The 19,074-nt window shown below is 34.1% G+C and overlaps 1 protein-coding gene across 1 annotated transcript; it reads left to right on the top strand.

Annotated features, from left to right (window-relative positions):
* Positions 1-12,899: 12,899 nt before the first annotated feature.
* On the top strand, positions 12,900-16,380 carry LOC127746614 (uncharacterized). Its single transcript, XM_052260481.1, has 8 exons — positions 12,900-12,980; positions 13,105-13,186; positions 13,545-13,661; positions 13,815-14,050; positions 15,327-15,542; positions 15,766-15,822; positions 15,948-16,001; positions 16,129-16,380. Exons 1-8 carry the CDS (start codon positions 12,900-12,902, stop codon positions 16,378-16,380), a joined length of 1,095 nt encoding a protein of 364 aa, XP_052116441.1.
* The last annotated feature ends 2,694 nt before the right edge of the window (positions 16,381-19,074 follow it).

Below are 19,074 nucleotides of genomic sequence, written 5' to 3'. Positions count from 1 at the left end.
TGCAACTTAATGCATTAAATAAATTTTCAAATTTGTGTTACATAAAAAATAATTCATTAATTAAAAAATATTATAAATCAATAATAGAGCATAAAAATCAGAATGACTAAAGTAACAAGTATTGAGTCAAAATTTCTCATCAACATCGTATTGACCTGGCCAGAAAAATTCTGTCAAAAATCCACAGCAGTGACGTGATAAAGGATCTGATAAGTCATCTCCAAACCATGGCAACTTGTTCAAATCGAAACCCCTTTTTGCAGCATGTATGACATCTTTTCTATGCTAGGTGTTTAAAGTTTCATTGTCTTTTTCTGGAACATTATCGAGCTCAACATTCCTGGCGATGTCATATCCATCAGAGGAGATAGCATCTAAATCATCTTCTGAATCAGTTTCTGCTCCATCTAGAGTGTCATCAACTACTTCGCCTGAATATTCAGCTGACACTGAAAATATGAACATGCAACCAACAATGTAAATCTACTTAAAAGAAAATGATAACTTCCAGGTCATTACCTAGTTATTAAGAAAAAAAATTGCAGACTTATGGGAAGATGACTTTCAAAATTAACAAATACAAAATTATCTATTACCATCTCTTTCGTCGATAGTTTGGACAGATTTCTTGGAAAGAAGCTCTCTAATAGCACGTTCTATATACTTTAATTCCTCACGCGAAGGGTGACGTTAGGATTTTTGCTAGTAAAGAATTTTATAAAATTGCATTGTAAGTATAGATTCTAAACCAACAAGAATCCCTTCGTACAAATATTTTGGTTGTCACAAGTAACAAACCCCTAAATAAATTGATAACCGAAGTATTTAAACCTCGGGTCGTCTTCTCAAGGAATTGCAGGGAGGTATGTTCTTATTATTGGTAATGAAAAAGTGTGTTTTGGAGTTTTGGATTAAGGTAAAAAGTTAGTTGAATGACAAGTAAAATAAAATAATAATAACTGGAAAATAAACCTTTGGCAAGGTACAAAAACTGGAAGTCCTATCCTTATCAATTGTGATGAGAATTGGATTTTAATCCCACTTAGTTAACCTTTACTAAACAAAGGAAGGTCAAGTGGACTAATTAATTTGATACCTAAAGTCCTAGTCTTTCCTTTGAAAAGGCTAAAGTTATTGGAACTCAAATTAATTAGCAACTCCCAATTTCAACCACTGCTTTATTTGACAGCTCAAGCATCACCAATTACTCAACCAAAGCCAAAAGGAAAAAATCCAAATTATTTATATTATAAATAAAAGAAACAAATCATAGATCTGAAAATACCTCAAATTATATTAAATATAAAATCAATCCAAACATAAAGAGTTCAAAAACTAAATTGAGAAAATAAAAAGAATATTGAACCTGTGATTGAAGAAGATGAATTCCTAATCCTAATCCTAATCCTAAGAGAGAGGAGAGAACCTCTCTCTCTAAAAACTACATCTAAAACTAAAATTATGAATTATGAGAGCATGATTGTGAATGAATAGACTCCCCCACTTTATAGCCTCTAATCTGTGTTTTCTGGGCCGCAAACTGGGTCGAAAACAGCCCAGAAATCGCTGGAGAAGAAATCTGCCACGCTGATTTTCGTAACTGCAACGCGTCCGCGTGGATGATACGTTCGCGTCGCCTAGCGTCAGGAAAACTATGGCATATTATATATCAAATCGAAGCCCCGGATGTTAGCTTTCCAACGCAACTGGAACCACGTCGTTTGGACCTCTGTATCTCAAGTTATGACCGTTTTAGTGTGAGAGGGTCAGGCTGACAGCCTTTCAGTTCCTTCAACTTTCTTGTATTCCTTCCACTTTTGCATGCTTCATTTCCATCCTCTAAGCCATTCCTGCCCTGTAATTCCTGAAATCACTTAACACACATATCAAGGCATCTAATGGTAATAAGAGAGGATTAAATAAAAGGAAATAAAAGCCAAAGAAGCATGTTTTCAATCATAGCACAGAATCAGGAAGGAAAATATAAAATATGCAAATCATATGAATAAGTGGGTAAAGAGTTGATAAAATATACTCAATTAAGCACAAGATAAACCATAAAATAGTGGTTTATCAACCTCCCCACACTTAAACAATAGCATGTCCTCATGCTAAGCTCAAGAGAAGCTATAAAGGAGTGAAGAGGGATGGTAGAATGTATGCAATGGAACCTATGAATGCAACTACATGCAAGAATGTTTCTACCTACTTGGTTAAAAGTAAATAAGTTCTCCAAGACAAAATAATTCAAATTCCACTAATTCAAATCATATAAAATAAAGACAAGTAAACTTGTAAGAAGATAGCTCATGAAAGCAGGGAACATAGAATCAAACATTGAACCCTCACAGGAAGTGTATATCACTCTAATCTCTCAAGTGTTTAGGGTCAATCACTTTACTCTTCCCTAGTCATGCTTTCTAAACCTTGTTCTTCATCTAACCAATCAACAAATATTTAGCATACCAATGCAAACATCATGAGGTCTTTTTAGGGTTGTAATGGAGCTGAGGTAAAGGTAAGGATATATGTATGGCCAAGTGAGCTTTATAAAGTGAATCTTTGATTAGTCTAATATCTCACCTAACATATACATACTTTATACAATTTTAGAATACTTTACCTAACTACCCAAATTTTTCCCACTTTTGTATTATAAGCTCATGTATCAAACTTATTTTTGAATTTTGTCCCATGTGCATTGATCCTTTTTATTTTGCATTTGGGGTAATATTATTTTTCTTCTCTTTTCTTTTCTCTCTCTCTTTTTTTTTGTATCCCCTTATTTAATTACTTAATTCACATGAGCATGCTTTCCAAATTTTCAAATAACTTATTCAATTCAATTCCCTATTTTTTTCTATCATCCCATGTTCCCATAAAATTCCCCACACTTAAATTATACACAATTTCTATCTTAAGCTAACCAAGGATTCAACTTGGGATTTTTATTTTGTTTTTCTGCTTAAGGCTAGTAATGTGGTTATAAAACAAGAAGGGATTAAAAGCTCAAAGGGGGCTAACAAGGGTGATGTAAAAGGTAGGCTAATTTGGGATAAGTGAGCTAGAATCAAATAATGGCCTCAATCATATGCAAGCCTGTAAATACACTAAATAATGGACATATAGAATGGAACAAAGAAAATATTGCAATTATAGAGAAGAAAACACACAAGAATAAAATATTATGGTTAAATAATGTAACCATGTAAATAAGCTCAAATCTCACAGGTTGTGTGCTCTTTGGCTCAAAAACCATGTTCCAAATACAACTTCAAACAAATTTAACACATAGAAAATTTTAATTTTTTTTCAATTTAAATTAGTGAAATACAATAAAAATTTCTTGAAAAAGAAAATATTACTTTAACCAAGTAGTAACTAAATGCATAAAATCAAACAAACATACAATCAAATATGCAAATGCAATAATGAATAAACAAAGAAAATAAAACAATGGTGTTGAAAATAAGAAAATAGCTAACCCATGGAGATCGGTATCGACCTCCCCACACTTAAAGATTGCACCGTCCTCGGTGCATGCTAAGATGTGCAGGTGGACGGGTTGTTCCAACTGATGCTTCTCTCCAAAGTTTGTGCAGATGGACTTGTTTGTCTCTCCATGTAGACGTCTTCCGGTTCCCCTCCGGGTGGCCATCCTGAAAGAAAAAAGGGAAGAAAAGTAACCCAGAAATAAAGATAAGAAAATAAATGAAGTATGGATGGGTTAATGCCAAATGATAAGGGTCTCATTTACATGGAAGCTTCAACATGTACGTGAGAAAACAATAGAAGCCATGGCATGCCAGTGGTACAAAATGTACAACAATGAGGAAGATAGTGGGTAATGAAAGACAATGTAGGTTCATGTCAATGCAAAAGGAATACAGGTATCATAAAAGATTGACATTGACAGAAAAATAGCACCACCCAACATTATAAAACAAGTCACTAAAAATTATACCAGAAAAGATGCAACAGTTAAATAAGAAAATCAACACCAAAGGAAAAATAATAAATTCAGAAAAGAAAAGAAAAATATGCACTAAATTAAAATGCAATGAATGAAATATGCAAATAAATAAAATGAAAGATAAGAAGAATGAGAAGAGAAAGAAGTGAGTAAGAAAGGAGGGAGGGAAAAATTAGGATTGGGGAAGAAAAGATAAAATTTTGGCGCGGATTAGGATAAGCTGTGCGGCGCAAGCGACGCGGACACGTGAGGGACGCGTTCGCGTGACTTGCGCTTTACATTAATCGACGCGGTCGCGTCGGTCACGCGGACGCGTAACTCGTTTTATGCGACTGGCTCGAGGGCAGCCTCACGCCCACACAACTCTCTGTTCAAAAATCTTATTTTGCCAAAATATGGGTGACGCGATCGCGTGGTCGTCGCGATCGCGTGAGTGGCCAATATGGGGATATGACGCGGACGCGTGAGCCATGCGTCCGCGTGGTAAGGTTGTGCTTTCAGCACCAGTCCAGCACCAGTCCAGCATAACTTTCGGCTATGCACCCTTTTCACGTTGATTTTTATGGCACGCGGCGGAGTGGGTGACGCGGTCACGTGGGGTCAAATTATGCTAAAGGCGTGCCTCCAATCACGCGAGTTCAATTCTTTTCTACCCAACGCACTAGTGACGCGGACGCGTCAGCGACGCTGCCGCGTTGCGTGCATTTTTTTTAAATATGCAGTATGCAGAATGCAAAATGATATGAATGTTATGAGTAATTCCAGGTTCAATGAAAAATAAAATAAAATTTGAAAACAAATAAAACTAAATAAAAATGAAAAAGGAACGATCATACCATGGTGGGTTGTCTCCCACCTAGCACTTTTAGTTAAAGTCCTTAAGTTGGACATTTGATGAGCTTCCTGTCATGGTGGCTTATGCTTGTACTGATCCAGGAATCTCCACCAATGTTTGGAATTCCAACATCCTCCGGGGTCCCAAATAAGGCACTTAAAACCGTTGAGCAGTTTCAAATAGGTTTCCAGGCTCCCGGAGTGTTGAATGTCAGAACAGACTCTAGGATCCCAAACTTTTCTTCTACACCCGTCTTTGTCTTGATTTACATCTTTCTAGCCGGGTGGTGAGTAGTCTGAATTCTCACTGCCATGACCAAACAGCTTCCGAGATCCTTTCGATTGAACATGATACAAATCCGTGCACTTCAAGTTGAAGCGTGGAACCTTATTGAACCTTGTGCACCAGCTCTGAGTTTGAGCCATTTCTCTTTTACTCTTAAAGCCGCAAAGAGCTCTAAGCTGGCCATCTGTTTCAAGTAAACCATATTCAAGTGGAAAAATAAAGATAAGAGTCAAGGATTTTATCCACTTGAAGTCTGTGTTGGTTGGTAGTGGCCTTGGAATCAGTGTTTTTAGTGGTTCTGCAAGCTCTACTCCCTTATGGTTTTCAGTGAATTCATCCACCTCTTTGCAAATTTCTTCAACTTCACCCATGTCTTGATCAAAGTCATTGATATCTTCCTCATCACTTGAGTCATAAACAGGAGGTTGTGAAAAGTCGACCTCTGCATCATCTTCATATTCACTTAGGGAAGATTCTTCCATCTCAAAGAATTCACTTGGGGATGCAAGTTTGTTACTAAGAGAACTCGACTCGTAATCATCGTCATCAAGGAAACTTGCTTCTTGGGTTATTCCATCCAGTTCTTCATAAGATATATGCATTGGAGGCTGCGTAACATCCTCTTTAGCATCAATTGTAACATCCTTGACGGAGTTTTCTACGACTCTGGATTCAGGTGGCGGTTCGGCATCTCCTAAATCTTCAACCAACTCTTCTTCTTCTACAATGACAGCTTCCTCTATTTGTTCCAGTACGAAGTTATGCTCTATGCCGTCCACTGGAGCTTCTAGCATCTTCTTTGTGCTGCGTTCTTCATTGGATTCTCCACATGAAACCATGGGGGTCTGTTGAGTGTCTGAACGTCTGGAAGATAATTTGATTAATTGCTTGCTCCAGTTGATGAAGGGTTGCATTAAATTGTTTCACTGATTCTTCGAGGCGAACCTGTGATTCTGGGCTTGATGGATATGGACATGGTGTATAGGGGAGTGGTGGTTCTTGGGAGTAATTGGATTGGCGTTGGGGTGGATAAGGATCATGTGGTAGTTCGAAGTTATGTCGAGAGGATGGTCTCTGAGCACAGGGTGGGGCTTGTTGGTAGCTACAAGGCGGTCCACCAAATCTATCAGTTGGGCATGCATTGTAAAATGGTCTTTGTCTATGATATCTAGGAGGATGTTGTTGCCTAAAGGGCTGATCAGCTCCTCTTGGCTCCGTCCATCTTTGATTGCTTAGACCTTGATGCATAGTCCTGTTATAGCTTCCATTCCTTGCAACAAAATTAGAACCAAACTCAAAGCGAGAGGGGTGAGAATTCATAATAGCTATCAGAAACAAGAGGGAAGAAAGAAAACAAATAAACAAGTAAAAGAAATTTTTTTTGAAAAATATTTACAATAACCAATAATAAGGCACACGTTTGCAATTCTCCGGCAACGGCGCCATTTTGATGAGAGAACTTTTTCGTGGTCTAGAATTCAGAATAAATTCCCTTTGCAAGTATAGCTTCTAAACCAACAAAAGTCCTTTCATACAAAAGTTTTGGTTGTCACAAGTAACAAACCCCTAAATAAATTGATAACTGAAATATTTAAACCTCGGGTCGTATTCTCAAGGAATTGCAGGGAGGTATATTCTTATTATTGGTTATGAAAAAGTGTATTTTGGGGTTTTAGATTAAGGTAAAAAGTTAGTTGAATGACAAGTAAAATAAAATAATAATAACTGGAAAATAAACCTTTGGCAAGGTACAAGAACTGGAAGTCCTATCCTTATCAATTGTGATGAGAATTTGATTTTAATCCCACTTAGTTAACCTTTACTAAACAAAGGAAGGTCAAGTGGACTGATTAATTTGATACCTAAAGTCCTAGTCTTTCCTTTGGAAAGGCTAGAGTTATTGGAACTCAAATTAATTAGCAACTCCCAATTTCAACCACTGCTTTATTTGACAGCTCAAGCGTCACCAATTACTCAACCAAAGGCAAAAGGAAAAAATCCAAATTATTTATATTATAAATAAAAGAAACAAATCATAGATCTGAAAATACCTCAAATTATATTAAATATAAAATCAATCCAAACATAAAGAGTTCATAAACTAAATTGAGAAAATAAAAGGAATATTGAACCTGTGATTGAAGAAGATGAATTCCTAATTCTAATCCTAATCCTAAGAGAGAGGAGAGAACATCTCTCTCTAAAAACTACATCTAAAACTAAAATTATGAATTATGAGAGCATGATTGTGAATGAATGGACTCTCTCACTTTATAGCCTCTAATATGTGTTTTCTGGGCCGCAAACTGGGTCGAAAACAGCCCAGAAATCGCTGGAGAAGAAATCTGCCACGCTGATTTTCGTAACTGCGACGCGTCCGCGTGGATGACGCGTTTGCGTCACCTAGCTTCAGGGCAACTATGACATATTATATATCAAATCGAAGCCCCGGACGTTAGCTTTCCAACGCAATTAGAACCGCGTCGTTTGGACCTCTGTAGCTCAAGTTATGACCATTTTAGTGCGAGAGGATCAGGCTGACAGCCTTTCAGTTCCTTCAACTTTCTTGTATTCCTTCCACTTTTGCATGCTTCATTTCCATCCTCTAAGCCATTCCTGTCCTGTAATTCCTGAAATCACTTAACACACATATCAAGGCATCTAATGGTAATAAGAGAGGATTAAATAAAAGGAAATAAAAGCCAAAGAAGCATGTTTTCAATCATAGCACAGAATCAGGAAGGAAAATATAAAACATGCAAATCATATGAATAAGTGGGTAAAGAGTTGATAAAATCCACTCAATTAAGCACAAGATAAACCATAAAATAGTGGTTTATCAAAGGGCTCTGCCCAATCTCCTCCAGCGTGTCGTCCGTCACCTGCCTCCTGGCATATCCGTGTGCCGCCACCGTCGTTCCTCAGGTCGCTCCCTTCCCCTCCATCGCAACCCTCCTTCCCTTCCATTAAGCAGCCACCGTGGTAACCGCAAAGCCTCCCTCGCACACCCACGCTGTCGCTTGCTCTGTTTGTTACTCGTTCCGAAGGTGCTCCAACACTGCTACTTGCCTTGGTCACTCGGTAGATCTGTCTCCCCTCCATCAACGTTGACGGAATCTTCGAGCTTCCAGGTATTTTTTTAAAGATATGAAAGTTTGATTAGCTTGCTGAATAACTGTTGTGGTGTTGCATGTCTCTGTATCCGTAATGGGTATTATTAAATTTTTTTTTATTCTATGAAGCTCTATGCTGTGATGTGTGTGAAGTTATGATGCATGTCTCTGATATACTAAAATTTGATTTACTGATATGTTAATTTTCTGAGCTGTGATTGAGCTAGAAATTACTGAACTGAATTGTGAATTTTGTTTAATAATAATGGTTGTTTATTGCGCTAATTTTTCTTTGTTTATTTAACTGACTATGCATGCTTTATTTTGATATTTAATGTTTATGTAACTCTTTGTTAGTGATACGCTAAGCCTGGTGCCTTGTTGTACCATGTCTGTAATTTGGATTCAATAAAATAAAAGAAATAAAGCCATTAGGCTTGTGCACTAAGGAATTCTTTACTGATATCTAAATTAGTCCATAATAAATAAATTAGTTCACTGTCTCTTAAAATTATTATTATTTTTTGGATGGAGGACATATGAAAGCTTAATCGGTGGCTTTAAGTATAATAATGCTAGGAGCTTTGTACAAAGATAAATTATATGATGATGATTATGATATTTGTAATTGATGACTATAAATTTTAATAATACTTCAAAAATCAAACTAAAATCAAAGTCATAATTTTATATTATGTAAAACTATTTTTATATTTGAAAATCATTTTGAGTCCCCTACTTTATTTATTGTGTTTTATTTCGGTATCTTTTATAATAATGCCTCTCCTTAATTACAGAAATTTGGAGGACTTCTTGTTACTGTTGTTATTACTTGTTAGTATTATTAAATCTTATTTAAAATTGTAATTAATTTAATATGAATGTAATTAATTTATAAATTAAAACCAATTTATTTTGTAAATTATTGCATATTTAAAATACAAATTTGAATGTATAGGAAAAAGTTACACTATAAGAGAGGTAAAATGATTGTGTGTAAAAGGAATAAAGATCTTTCTTATTTATTTGTTGCAGAGATTGTTGTTGATTGTTCCGGTTTTGATGTGGGAGATAAACAACTTAGATTTGTTAGAGATAACAAAAATAATTGCAGATTATATAATGCTTATTTATATTGTTTGATGTAATATAAAAACTCTAACACGATGCGATAAAATTAAAAACTTTGGAGTTTTCTTATTGTATAGGAGAGATTTTAGAAACCTCTTTAAAAAATTAAGTGAAGCAATTAATATCTAAAGTGTTTCACGCGATAAAGTTAAAAGATTTAGTTTGGAGCATAGCAATTATTTTTAAAAACAAAAACGGAGCTAATAGGATAAAACAACCATAGTCATACGAATGAAAAAATTAGTTTAAAAACTCTATTACGGAGATTTTTACTTACTTGAAAAATTAAGAACAATGAAAATTTGAGTTTAAAAATTGGAGAAGAGATTAGTATTTAAGACTGAAAATGGTGGTACCTGGATGAATGTGTAGTTGGAAATTGATGAAACTCATAGAAGACTGGTGTTGGCTCCCAACATTTGAAAAGAAGAAGAGTGGAGATACTGAGTTTACAATTATATGGGATGAAATATGTTATTATATAGACGACCAAACACTTTTAAAATATAACTAATAATCAAGTTTGTTTTGAAGATAAGAAAAAGAAAAAACGAATTTGCCATCATTCACCAGATTTACGGTCACTTTTTGAACAGAAGGCATTTCTTTAGTTACGAATAATTAAATAAAAGGAAAATTAATTATATAAAAGGTTAAATTAATTAGAAGAAGAAACGGGCTACTCAAATCCGGTAACTTAAAATTTTAAATTTGAAATCAAATAAGCTAGTTAAGTAAACGGCGAAAAATCTGATTGTGATGAAGTTTTTAGGATTTCAAAAAACCACCCAATATTTTAGCAGTCACTATCTCCCGTCTTCTTAACCTACTCTACGTCATCCTGAGTCACTTTATAATTCTTATTTCGTATAATTTTTTCACGAATACTGATCTTATTCCTCTGCACAATAATCATGTCTTTTTAATCATTGAGAAGAATGCTCTTAAATTTAGTTAAAGGGTTGAAGTGATTTTGAAACAGTGATTTTTGGCTCTATATTTTCTACTCAGTCACCTAAGGTCAATGAATTTTTCTTCATTTTTCCTTTTTCGTTCTTAATGTATTTAATTCATGTTGTTTCTATCTTTCTGCATTTCATGCTTAGGTTGATGATGATTTCTCCTATGTAATAGATTTTAATTTACTTTTGCATTTTCTCTTTGATTTTGTTTTTATTATTCCTGCAACATAGTTCCAAAGAACAAAGATAAGCATTTAATTTGTACGTGAAGATGAATTGAATTCAGTTAGTTTTTCCAAGTCCTTTAATCATCATAACAAAGTTTTCATTGCATATATTTAGACTCATATTATTAAGCATCTCTTAGTGTTTTTTATTTTATTTTATTTCCATATTTATTTGTGTTGAGTCAGGTATTAGGTAGAGAATCCAAGTCATATTAATAAGTTTTATTTATTTATTTTATTTAGTTACTATGATACATTTTTGAAGAATTACAAAGACCTTGCAAATACACGAAATTGGATTCAACCATTACTTGGTAAGCATTTATTTCTCCTAAGATGACATACTTTTCTTTGAACCAAATCAAGTCAGCATTAATATCTATCTTTATCAAACAATTTAGATTTTAGATCTGCAGTTGCTCTATCATATTCGGAACAAATACTAGATGGGATTTTATGGGGTTAGGAACAAATTTTTTTTTTACTAATTTAATGTTATGTAATTGAATATACTTATAAAACTATTTTACATTACATATTGAATTCATCTTATTTTGCATTAGAACAGAGAGAGCAAGGTATTATGAGGGTGTAAATTAATCTTTATTTAAGAGCTTCAACAGTGAATGGTACAACATTTTTTGACATAGTTTCTTACATTTTTTAATCCTTGAATTTATGTATAAATTTTGTTAAAAAATTAACTTATTTTTCTTTAGTGAATCTTATTTGAGGTCCAAAAAGTGGTAGACTATGCAAAATATCAACAAAAAGTATTTTTCAAATTTCAAATTTCTAACTTACGAATAAAATTTATGCAAAACTGAACTCACTTTAGTTGAGCTGCTACCACAAATAGGATTTTGGTTTTTGAGATTTTTACATACTCACCCACTTTATTACTAAGGCTTATTTACTTTTACCTCTTCTCTATTTGTCTATCTACGGCGGCCATCAACAGGTATCCATCAACCAACCCCACTTATTTATCTTAAACTCCTTCTAGCCGTTGCGAAGGCCTTAAGGCAAGTAGCTGAAGGAAAAGCTTCTGCTCAAGCTGAGGCCGCTGAATGGAAACAGAAATTTAAGTTGGAGAGGGTGCGAAATCTATAGTTTAATTCTACAAATTTTTATAATTAAATAATACAAGTTTCACTTTCTGTATACACATTTCCTATTTTATAACAGTTGATATTGTGGAAGAAACAATAAACTTTTTTCATCTGCCTGAACAGCAAAATCAATTTTATTTGTTTACAGAAGCTTGGATCACAAGAAGAATGAAACTCAAGCATATGCATATATAAGCTAAGGCAGAGTATAAATAAGATTAGTTTATATTATTAATTTATAATAATATATTCTCAAATTTATCCTTATCTAAAACGGTTTTATTTTACTAAAACACCTATCAATCATTGATTCAAAATAGAAACATATCAATTATTGAGTGTCTATCTGATTTGCAGGCTGTTGATTTTAGGAGCTCTCATCAGAACTTGAACGTGAACTTTATCCCACAGGCCATAAAGGTACGTAGTATGGGCATGAAGGAAGAAATAATCCCTGTATATATAATATGTAATGAAATTAATAATGAGTCATTCACCATTCATGCTTTAGTGTCTTTAGTGTCAAAATATTTGAGATCTCATGTAGTGTTTTTAGTGTTAAAATTTTTAGATCTAATGTATGTATATATTTGAGTTAAAATTTTTACAATTTTACTGTCTGAAGCTGAAATTGCAATGCCCCACATGTTCTGATACTTAATTTTTCTCCCTTTAGTCATTGATGATCTGCTACTTTACTTGCAAGATAGCCCAGTTACTTTGCATTCAAACATTTACAAAATTAATTAGATTTACTTCTAAAAATTGTTGCTATATAAAGGTTGAATAAGTATCAATATTCACTGTATCTTACCCCAATCTTTGGATTAAAACCTCAAAACTGGAAATGACTTGTTTAGGAAAAATTTAATGTGATAGATATTTAGAGGTCATATGATTCTATTTAACAACTTCTGTAATGCTCGCTTTGCTTTGATTTAATCAAGGTCGCAGTTACATTAATTTCTCACATCACTTAGAGAAGTGTTTGTTGGGGATAAAAAATTATTGTCTTGTCATCTTTAACACCACCAAGTTTGTCTCCTATATTAGCACCTTTAAAAGTTGATACCAGACTTTTCTTGATTAATTAATTTCATTTATTTATTACTATTCAGACAACAAAATTGTTAAATAGTGTACTATATTATTTGAAACTTGATTCATATAATTGATATAATCATTGTGCACTATTGAATTTTACATTGTTGTTCTCTTGCTAATTGTCTAATGTCCTTGTGTTGTGTAAAGGAATAATCAAATGCCAAGGAAACCTCAGTACACCGTTAGTACTGCATCCGAAACTGCAGCTGTCCCTAATAGTCAAACTCACGCTACTCCGGTGAGTTATTTAATGTACCACTTATTTCAAATGTTCATTTGCCTTTTAGGGTAGACTTTTACTCAATATAATTTGTGGGAATACTGAAAAAAATTGGTTGATGTACTAACTACTTTGTTTTTAGCACACGGATAGAACGCGAGATACGGGAGCAAATACTTCAAGTGCACAGCGACGTGCTAGAGCGCCTCTACCTCCGCATTCTGGCAACGATACTTGACAATCCCGTGTTAACTCTATACCATTTCGACCACCGCGCAATGAAACACGGCTGGCTCCATCAAGTGACATTGGGACGCTCGAGCTCCTGCGACAAATACAAAGCATCCTAGCATTTTGGGGATGGGACCTTGGAGGCTTTTCTCATTTATATAATGATTTTTTTTCTCGTAGATTTCCCTTCTTTTCTAATGCGTTTCGGATATAAAAATCATTTATTGCTCTATGGATACCTAGGTTAAGTTGAATCCATGAACTCAATCCGGCTATTCCTTTTTTTTATTCTTCTAAATCAAATCTCCTAAGTCATGAATGGTTAATTGTCTTATGACTCATAAATTTTAGATGAAGTTTTAGATGACTATTCAGAAAATGAAGACTATGACCCGGAGGCGGATGAGGTCGAGTCGTTCGATGACCATGTTGACGATTTATTTGCCGCACATGAAGTTGAACGTCAAGGCAATGCCAACAACAAAAAAGGACACCGATTATTAGGTTGTTGATGTCATAGGTATTATTTTGATGCTTGTTTCTTAGAAAGTGTAATTACTCTTCTCCGTGCATTCTAATTCTCTTAGTAAACTAACATTTAAAGTTTGTTCCCTCTGTTAGAAAATGATGTGACTTCTTGTATGGAGCTGACTATTAAGGAGGCATTAGCACTTCTTCTTGGAAAGAAGATTGTACTAAACCATAACGGAGAGTTGCAACAAGTTGGTCAGGCAGCGGGCCTATTGAGCAGGTTCTTGGGGACATTGGGGTCTGATTTTCAACAGTTACCAATTTGTGAAAAAAGTTGGAAGGCAATGAGCAAGACTTCCAAGGAGCATGCGTTTGACCAGGTTAAGGTAATGTTTATTTTTTTGTTTGATAAAGTAAGGCGTTACCAATGCTTGGTTTAAAATGCTTTTTTTTATCTATTAAATGAACAATACAAGGAAAGATTAAGACGCACACACATGATATCGACCATACAGATTTTTATAGAATATCGATAAATTTCTAAGGACTTTTTTGTATAGTGTAAATTGCACTACGTTATTATATAGCTTAGTCCCCAATTAATCCGGTCTTTCGTGTATAGCAATGTAACTAATAATTGTTATAATAATAATAACAATAATAATGATAAAACTTATAAACCTCATGAGAATGTTAAAGCTGCTCCTATTGTCCTCAATTAGAAAGTGACGAGCTATTATTTATGACTTTCGGTTAATGAAAATGTCAGAAGAAAATAAATTTGGAACACATTTGCACAAGTTGATTCTGTTACCTTCCTAACTTTAAAATTTTAAATGTTTTGTGGTTTTAATTTTTTGTTGAGAGATTATTTAATTATTTCCTAGCTCTGGGGATGCTGTTTTTTTGTGCGGCTACTCTCCGTTAGTAGGTGGATCTCTTTGGTTTTCTATTTTTTTTGTTTTAGTCTGGTAAACTAGAAAAGGATAGTGAGTGTTGGGTTTCTTTTTGTTCACTTCTTTGAATTTTGTTGCCGAGAATCCTTCATGTCTAATGATGTGTCTTTTGATAATATTTAAGTCTGTTTGAGGTGGTTAATTATTATATGTTTTCTTTATCTTACTATATTGGTCTGCTCCTCATCAAACCTCCCTACCAAAAACCCCTTCACCTTTCAACTTTGTTTTTGTTGTCCTTGCCTGTAGAAAGCTATTGTAGAAGAGATTCAGCCTGATTCCTTTAATAGGATTTGATGGGTTCCTTTGCCAAAAGGTTCTAACAGATTGTATTAGTAACTAAAATCATTATTTAATGAAGTGATATATATACTTGATCACTACTAAACTGGTCCAGCAAGGGAGATTCAGTTCATATCTTGAAGGTGATTAGGCATGCTTATATTGGATGTGATTCTAGCTCTTTATATGGTTATATTGGTTGTGAAACTTGCATTTTAAACTTAGCCTTTAGGATAAAGTTTTCATGGTGGAAAGTTCTCAATCATATTTGTTTGTGTGTTGAGTTGATGAATCGTGTATAAATTTCTATGATGTAGAATAGATTTGGAGTTAAAGTTAATGGTTACAATGACGGTGTGAAAGCACTGATGTCAATATCGTTATCATCTTTATTGTGTTATCTTATGATCTGAACTACTTGTAGCGAGTCTTCCACTATGAGGACAATGGAAGAGGGAGGATAAAGCAAGGAATTGTACAAAGAATAGGAAGATCCTGGAAGAATGCAAGAAATCATTTGTTCCATAAGGTTTATGACGAAGAACTAACTTTTGAGCAAAATATCAAGCGTAAGCCACCAGGAATAGAGGCAAATCACTGGAAAAAGTTTATTCAATATCGGTTGGACGAGGACACACAGGTAACAAATATTTAGATGATATTTCATTGTATTTGATTTTAAATCGTCATGAATTATTACTAAATATGCTGAATTTATTGTGATAGTGGAAAAACTACGACCTAAAAGTTCATCACCTTATCCTTTATTGTGTTTCCTGAAGTTGTACATGGCTTACTTATAAAACCATTAACAGTGCAGTAATTTATCCCGATAACATTTATGTTTGTCATTTTGTGTGTAGGAGAAGTGTAGAAAAATGCCATTAATCATTCAAAGCAACTGTACACACATACCGAAGGTTCTAAAACGATGGGAAGAAAGAGACATGAAGAAGTAATTAATTTAAATTCAGTTCTAGAATGTTGACGTGTTTCTGGTAATATAGTGTTGTTTGTTATATGATTGTTATATGAGCAACGACAGGGAAGGCCTATTGGTAGAGGAGAGGGATGGACCATGAGTCATAAAAAAAGAATGGTTCGTATATGAATGAAGATACGCGTCTAGTTGGGGTAAATCATGTTTTTTACTTTTTCAAATTTCTCTTTGCAATTACTACCATTGAATTTAAATTAGTGTAAATCCAGATCTCACATGTTTGCAGAAAGCAATTGAACATATTGAGAGCCAAGACCCCTCCAGCAAGGAATTTTCACAGAATGATTCCCTTGCACAAGTGTTTGGAAAGGAGCACCTAGGAAGAGTTTGTGGACTCGGTTTTGGTCCATGTCTCAGTCAGTGTTTTCGTAACATTCTACAACAGTCTGACTACGGTGTACAGATTAAGGAGTATCAGATGAAGATTGTAAAACTTAAGGCAGAGGCAGCAGAACTCAAGGTAGTAGCAGCAGAGTAAAAGGCAAAGAGACAAAGAATGGAGGCAGAAGCAGCAGAGGAGAAGGCAAAAATGCAGACAATGGAAAATTTGTTAAGATACATAATCCAGCAACAAGGAGGTAATTTTCCACTTGAAATAGCTGCAGATTTGGATTCTTTGAGAAGTGCACCAACCTCATCCCATGCAAGATGATGTGCGGCCACTAATGATTTGAATTTTCAATGTTGGAATCTGAATACTCTTTAATTGTTCACTGTCATAATGACTTTTGAGATATTTATTTGTAGTTTTTCATTTTGGTGACTTTATTTGTAGTTTACAGTCATCGATGCACTGAATTTAAATTACTATTATAATGATTCACTTTTGCATATATTTTTGTTTTGCTTCGTGTGTTGTAGTTTGATTGGCTATTGGTTATTTTAATAAATTAAAGCAACTAAGTGGAAGAACGTATAAAGAATAAAAGAATTGGCATATTTTATTATAAATTTGGGTTTTTTTTTTAAAAAAAGTGTAACTCTACATTTGGCAGCGGTTTTAAATCCGTTGCTATATCTTAACAGAATAAATCAACGGATGGCATTTTGCAGCAGTTAACACCCGGTGACATCTCCAAGCAGTCATATTTTTATGATTTTGTAGTCGAAAGAACCGCTGCAAAATACCATTTAGCAGCGGTTATACCAGCGATTGCTATTAACCGCTGCTAATGATTTAGCCGCACGCTATCTTTCAGCGGATATATCAATCGCTGCTATACGTTTGGCAACAGTTAAAAATCACTGCTAATCCTGTACATAACCACTGCTATTTGTCGGATGTGGTGTAGTGTTTTTTCAAATAATCAAATTGATATTTCATTTTTTTTATTAATTTTAACAGTTATTTATATAATGTGGTGAACTTCTTCAATTTAATTTGTAAAGCTCAAGTTTAGCCTAGTGATAGTGTTGGTAGGTCCCTAACTCAAATGTGACCTATACTTTAAAGTTAAAAAAAAAAAGGAAAAAGAAGTGGCAAAGGCCACCGTAAGAAGAAAAAGAAAAAAAGTGAGGAGAAAGAGAGTGTGCATCACATATTTGGAAGAAAGAAAGAAAATTAGAGTGAGGGAGAAGAGATCGACGAAGGAGAAGACAAAAAGGGGAAAAAGGCTATTTTAATATGCTTCTATTGAGCAGGTAAACTTGTTTTATTTTTTATGAAATTTTTGTATGTTTTTTCTAGTGTAAAGATGAACATTAGGATATAACTTGCTAGTTGTATTGCCTTCTCTTTTTGTCTGATTTGAGATACCCACTTTTGTGGAGAGCTTATGTTGATTCCATTAGTTTTGATGATGTATTTTGTTATTTGTTGAGATGTCCTAGTGCTACTAGGAAGACTGATTGTGTATCCATCCACTATTTTGATAGTAAAAATTTTTATTAGATTAGGTCCCGTGGATTTTGGTCCCTCTTTTTGGGAATTTTTCTCTGATGAAAATTCTGGTGTTTGATTATTTAATTTCTGCCATTATATTTGTCATTTGGAGTATCTTTGGAGTTGCCTATTTAATTGCACATGTTGTGGGAAAAAATTTTAGTGCTTCCGTTGTTAGCCAGATTTTTATTTGAACCTCAGTTGTTTTTTCCAACAAAGTGGTATCCAAAGCTTTGATTGTTTATTTCTGTGATAATTAAATGGAGAAAAATACTCATAAGCCAAATATGATCAAATTGAATTCCAAAAATTACTCGATTTAGAAGACCCTCATAGAAGATATGTTGTACAGTAAGGACGTGTATGATCCTGTGGAAGGGGTAAATCCAAAGGTACTAAATCCGATACTGAATGGAAGAAGTTGGATCAGAAGGCAGTGATGGGTGGAAAAATGCCGGTTAAGAATTTCTGATAAAGATAGCATTGCAAGTACAGTCTTAACCGACGACAATTCCACTATCAATTTAAAAGTGTGTCACAATTAAAAATAAATAACCGGGAGTAGAATTCCGGGTCGTTTTCCCAAAGAGTTGACACAATGATGTAAATTATTGGTCAGGATTTTTCTGAATATTTTTAAAGTTGACATTGAAAGAATAAATAAACAGAAATTAAAGCAATGAGCAGATAACAAGAGGTGTTGTGTATTTGAAATAAAAGGCCTTGGTTAGAGGAGATTAATTGGAGTTTCTATCCTTGTTGTCTTTCCCAAGTATGATAGTAAATGTTCATTACTTCCACTTAGTTATCCTCTAACAATTGAAGAAAAGTCAAGTGATTGTCACTAACTCTGATTCACAAGTCCTAGTTACTTCCTAGGGAAGGACTAGAGTTGGTGAAAATTGAGTTAGCCAGCAATTCCCACTTATAGATCAACACTTGAGTATCACAACTCAAGAAATCCCATTTAATCAACTCCTAAGCCAAGTTGAGAGCTTTAAGTCATTAACATGAATGCTATTTTTATAAACATATAATAGGAATAAATAAAAGACATGGTAATTATAATAAATTAATAAAATCAAAATTTGGCACTGACAATTAATTAAAACGGATCAAACAAGCAATAAAAATAAACATAGAAATAATTCAATGCATTGATTAAATTCAAGAATGACAAGATCGAAACATGAGTGCACAATAATCCAATAGAACAAAGTAATAGAGAAATTAGAACAGAAAACTAGAAGGAAATTTACTTCAATTGAAGGTAGTGGCAGCACTCTCAAG

Source organism: Arachis duranensis, chromosome 4 (assembly GCF_000817695.3).
Source record: "Arachis duranensis cultivar V14167 chromosome 4, aradu.V14167.gnm2.J7QH, whole genome shotgun sequence".
Classification (NCBI taxonomy): domain Eukaryota; kingdom Viridiplantae; phylum Streptophyta; class Magnoliopsida; order Fabales; family Fabaceae; genus Arachis; species Arachis duranensis.
The sequence above is the reverse complement of the archived record's forward strand: the minus strand, read 5'-3'. Positions and strand labels throughout refer to the sequence as shown.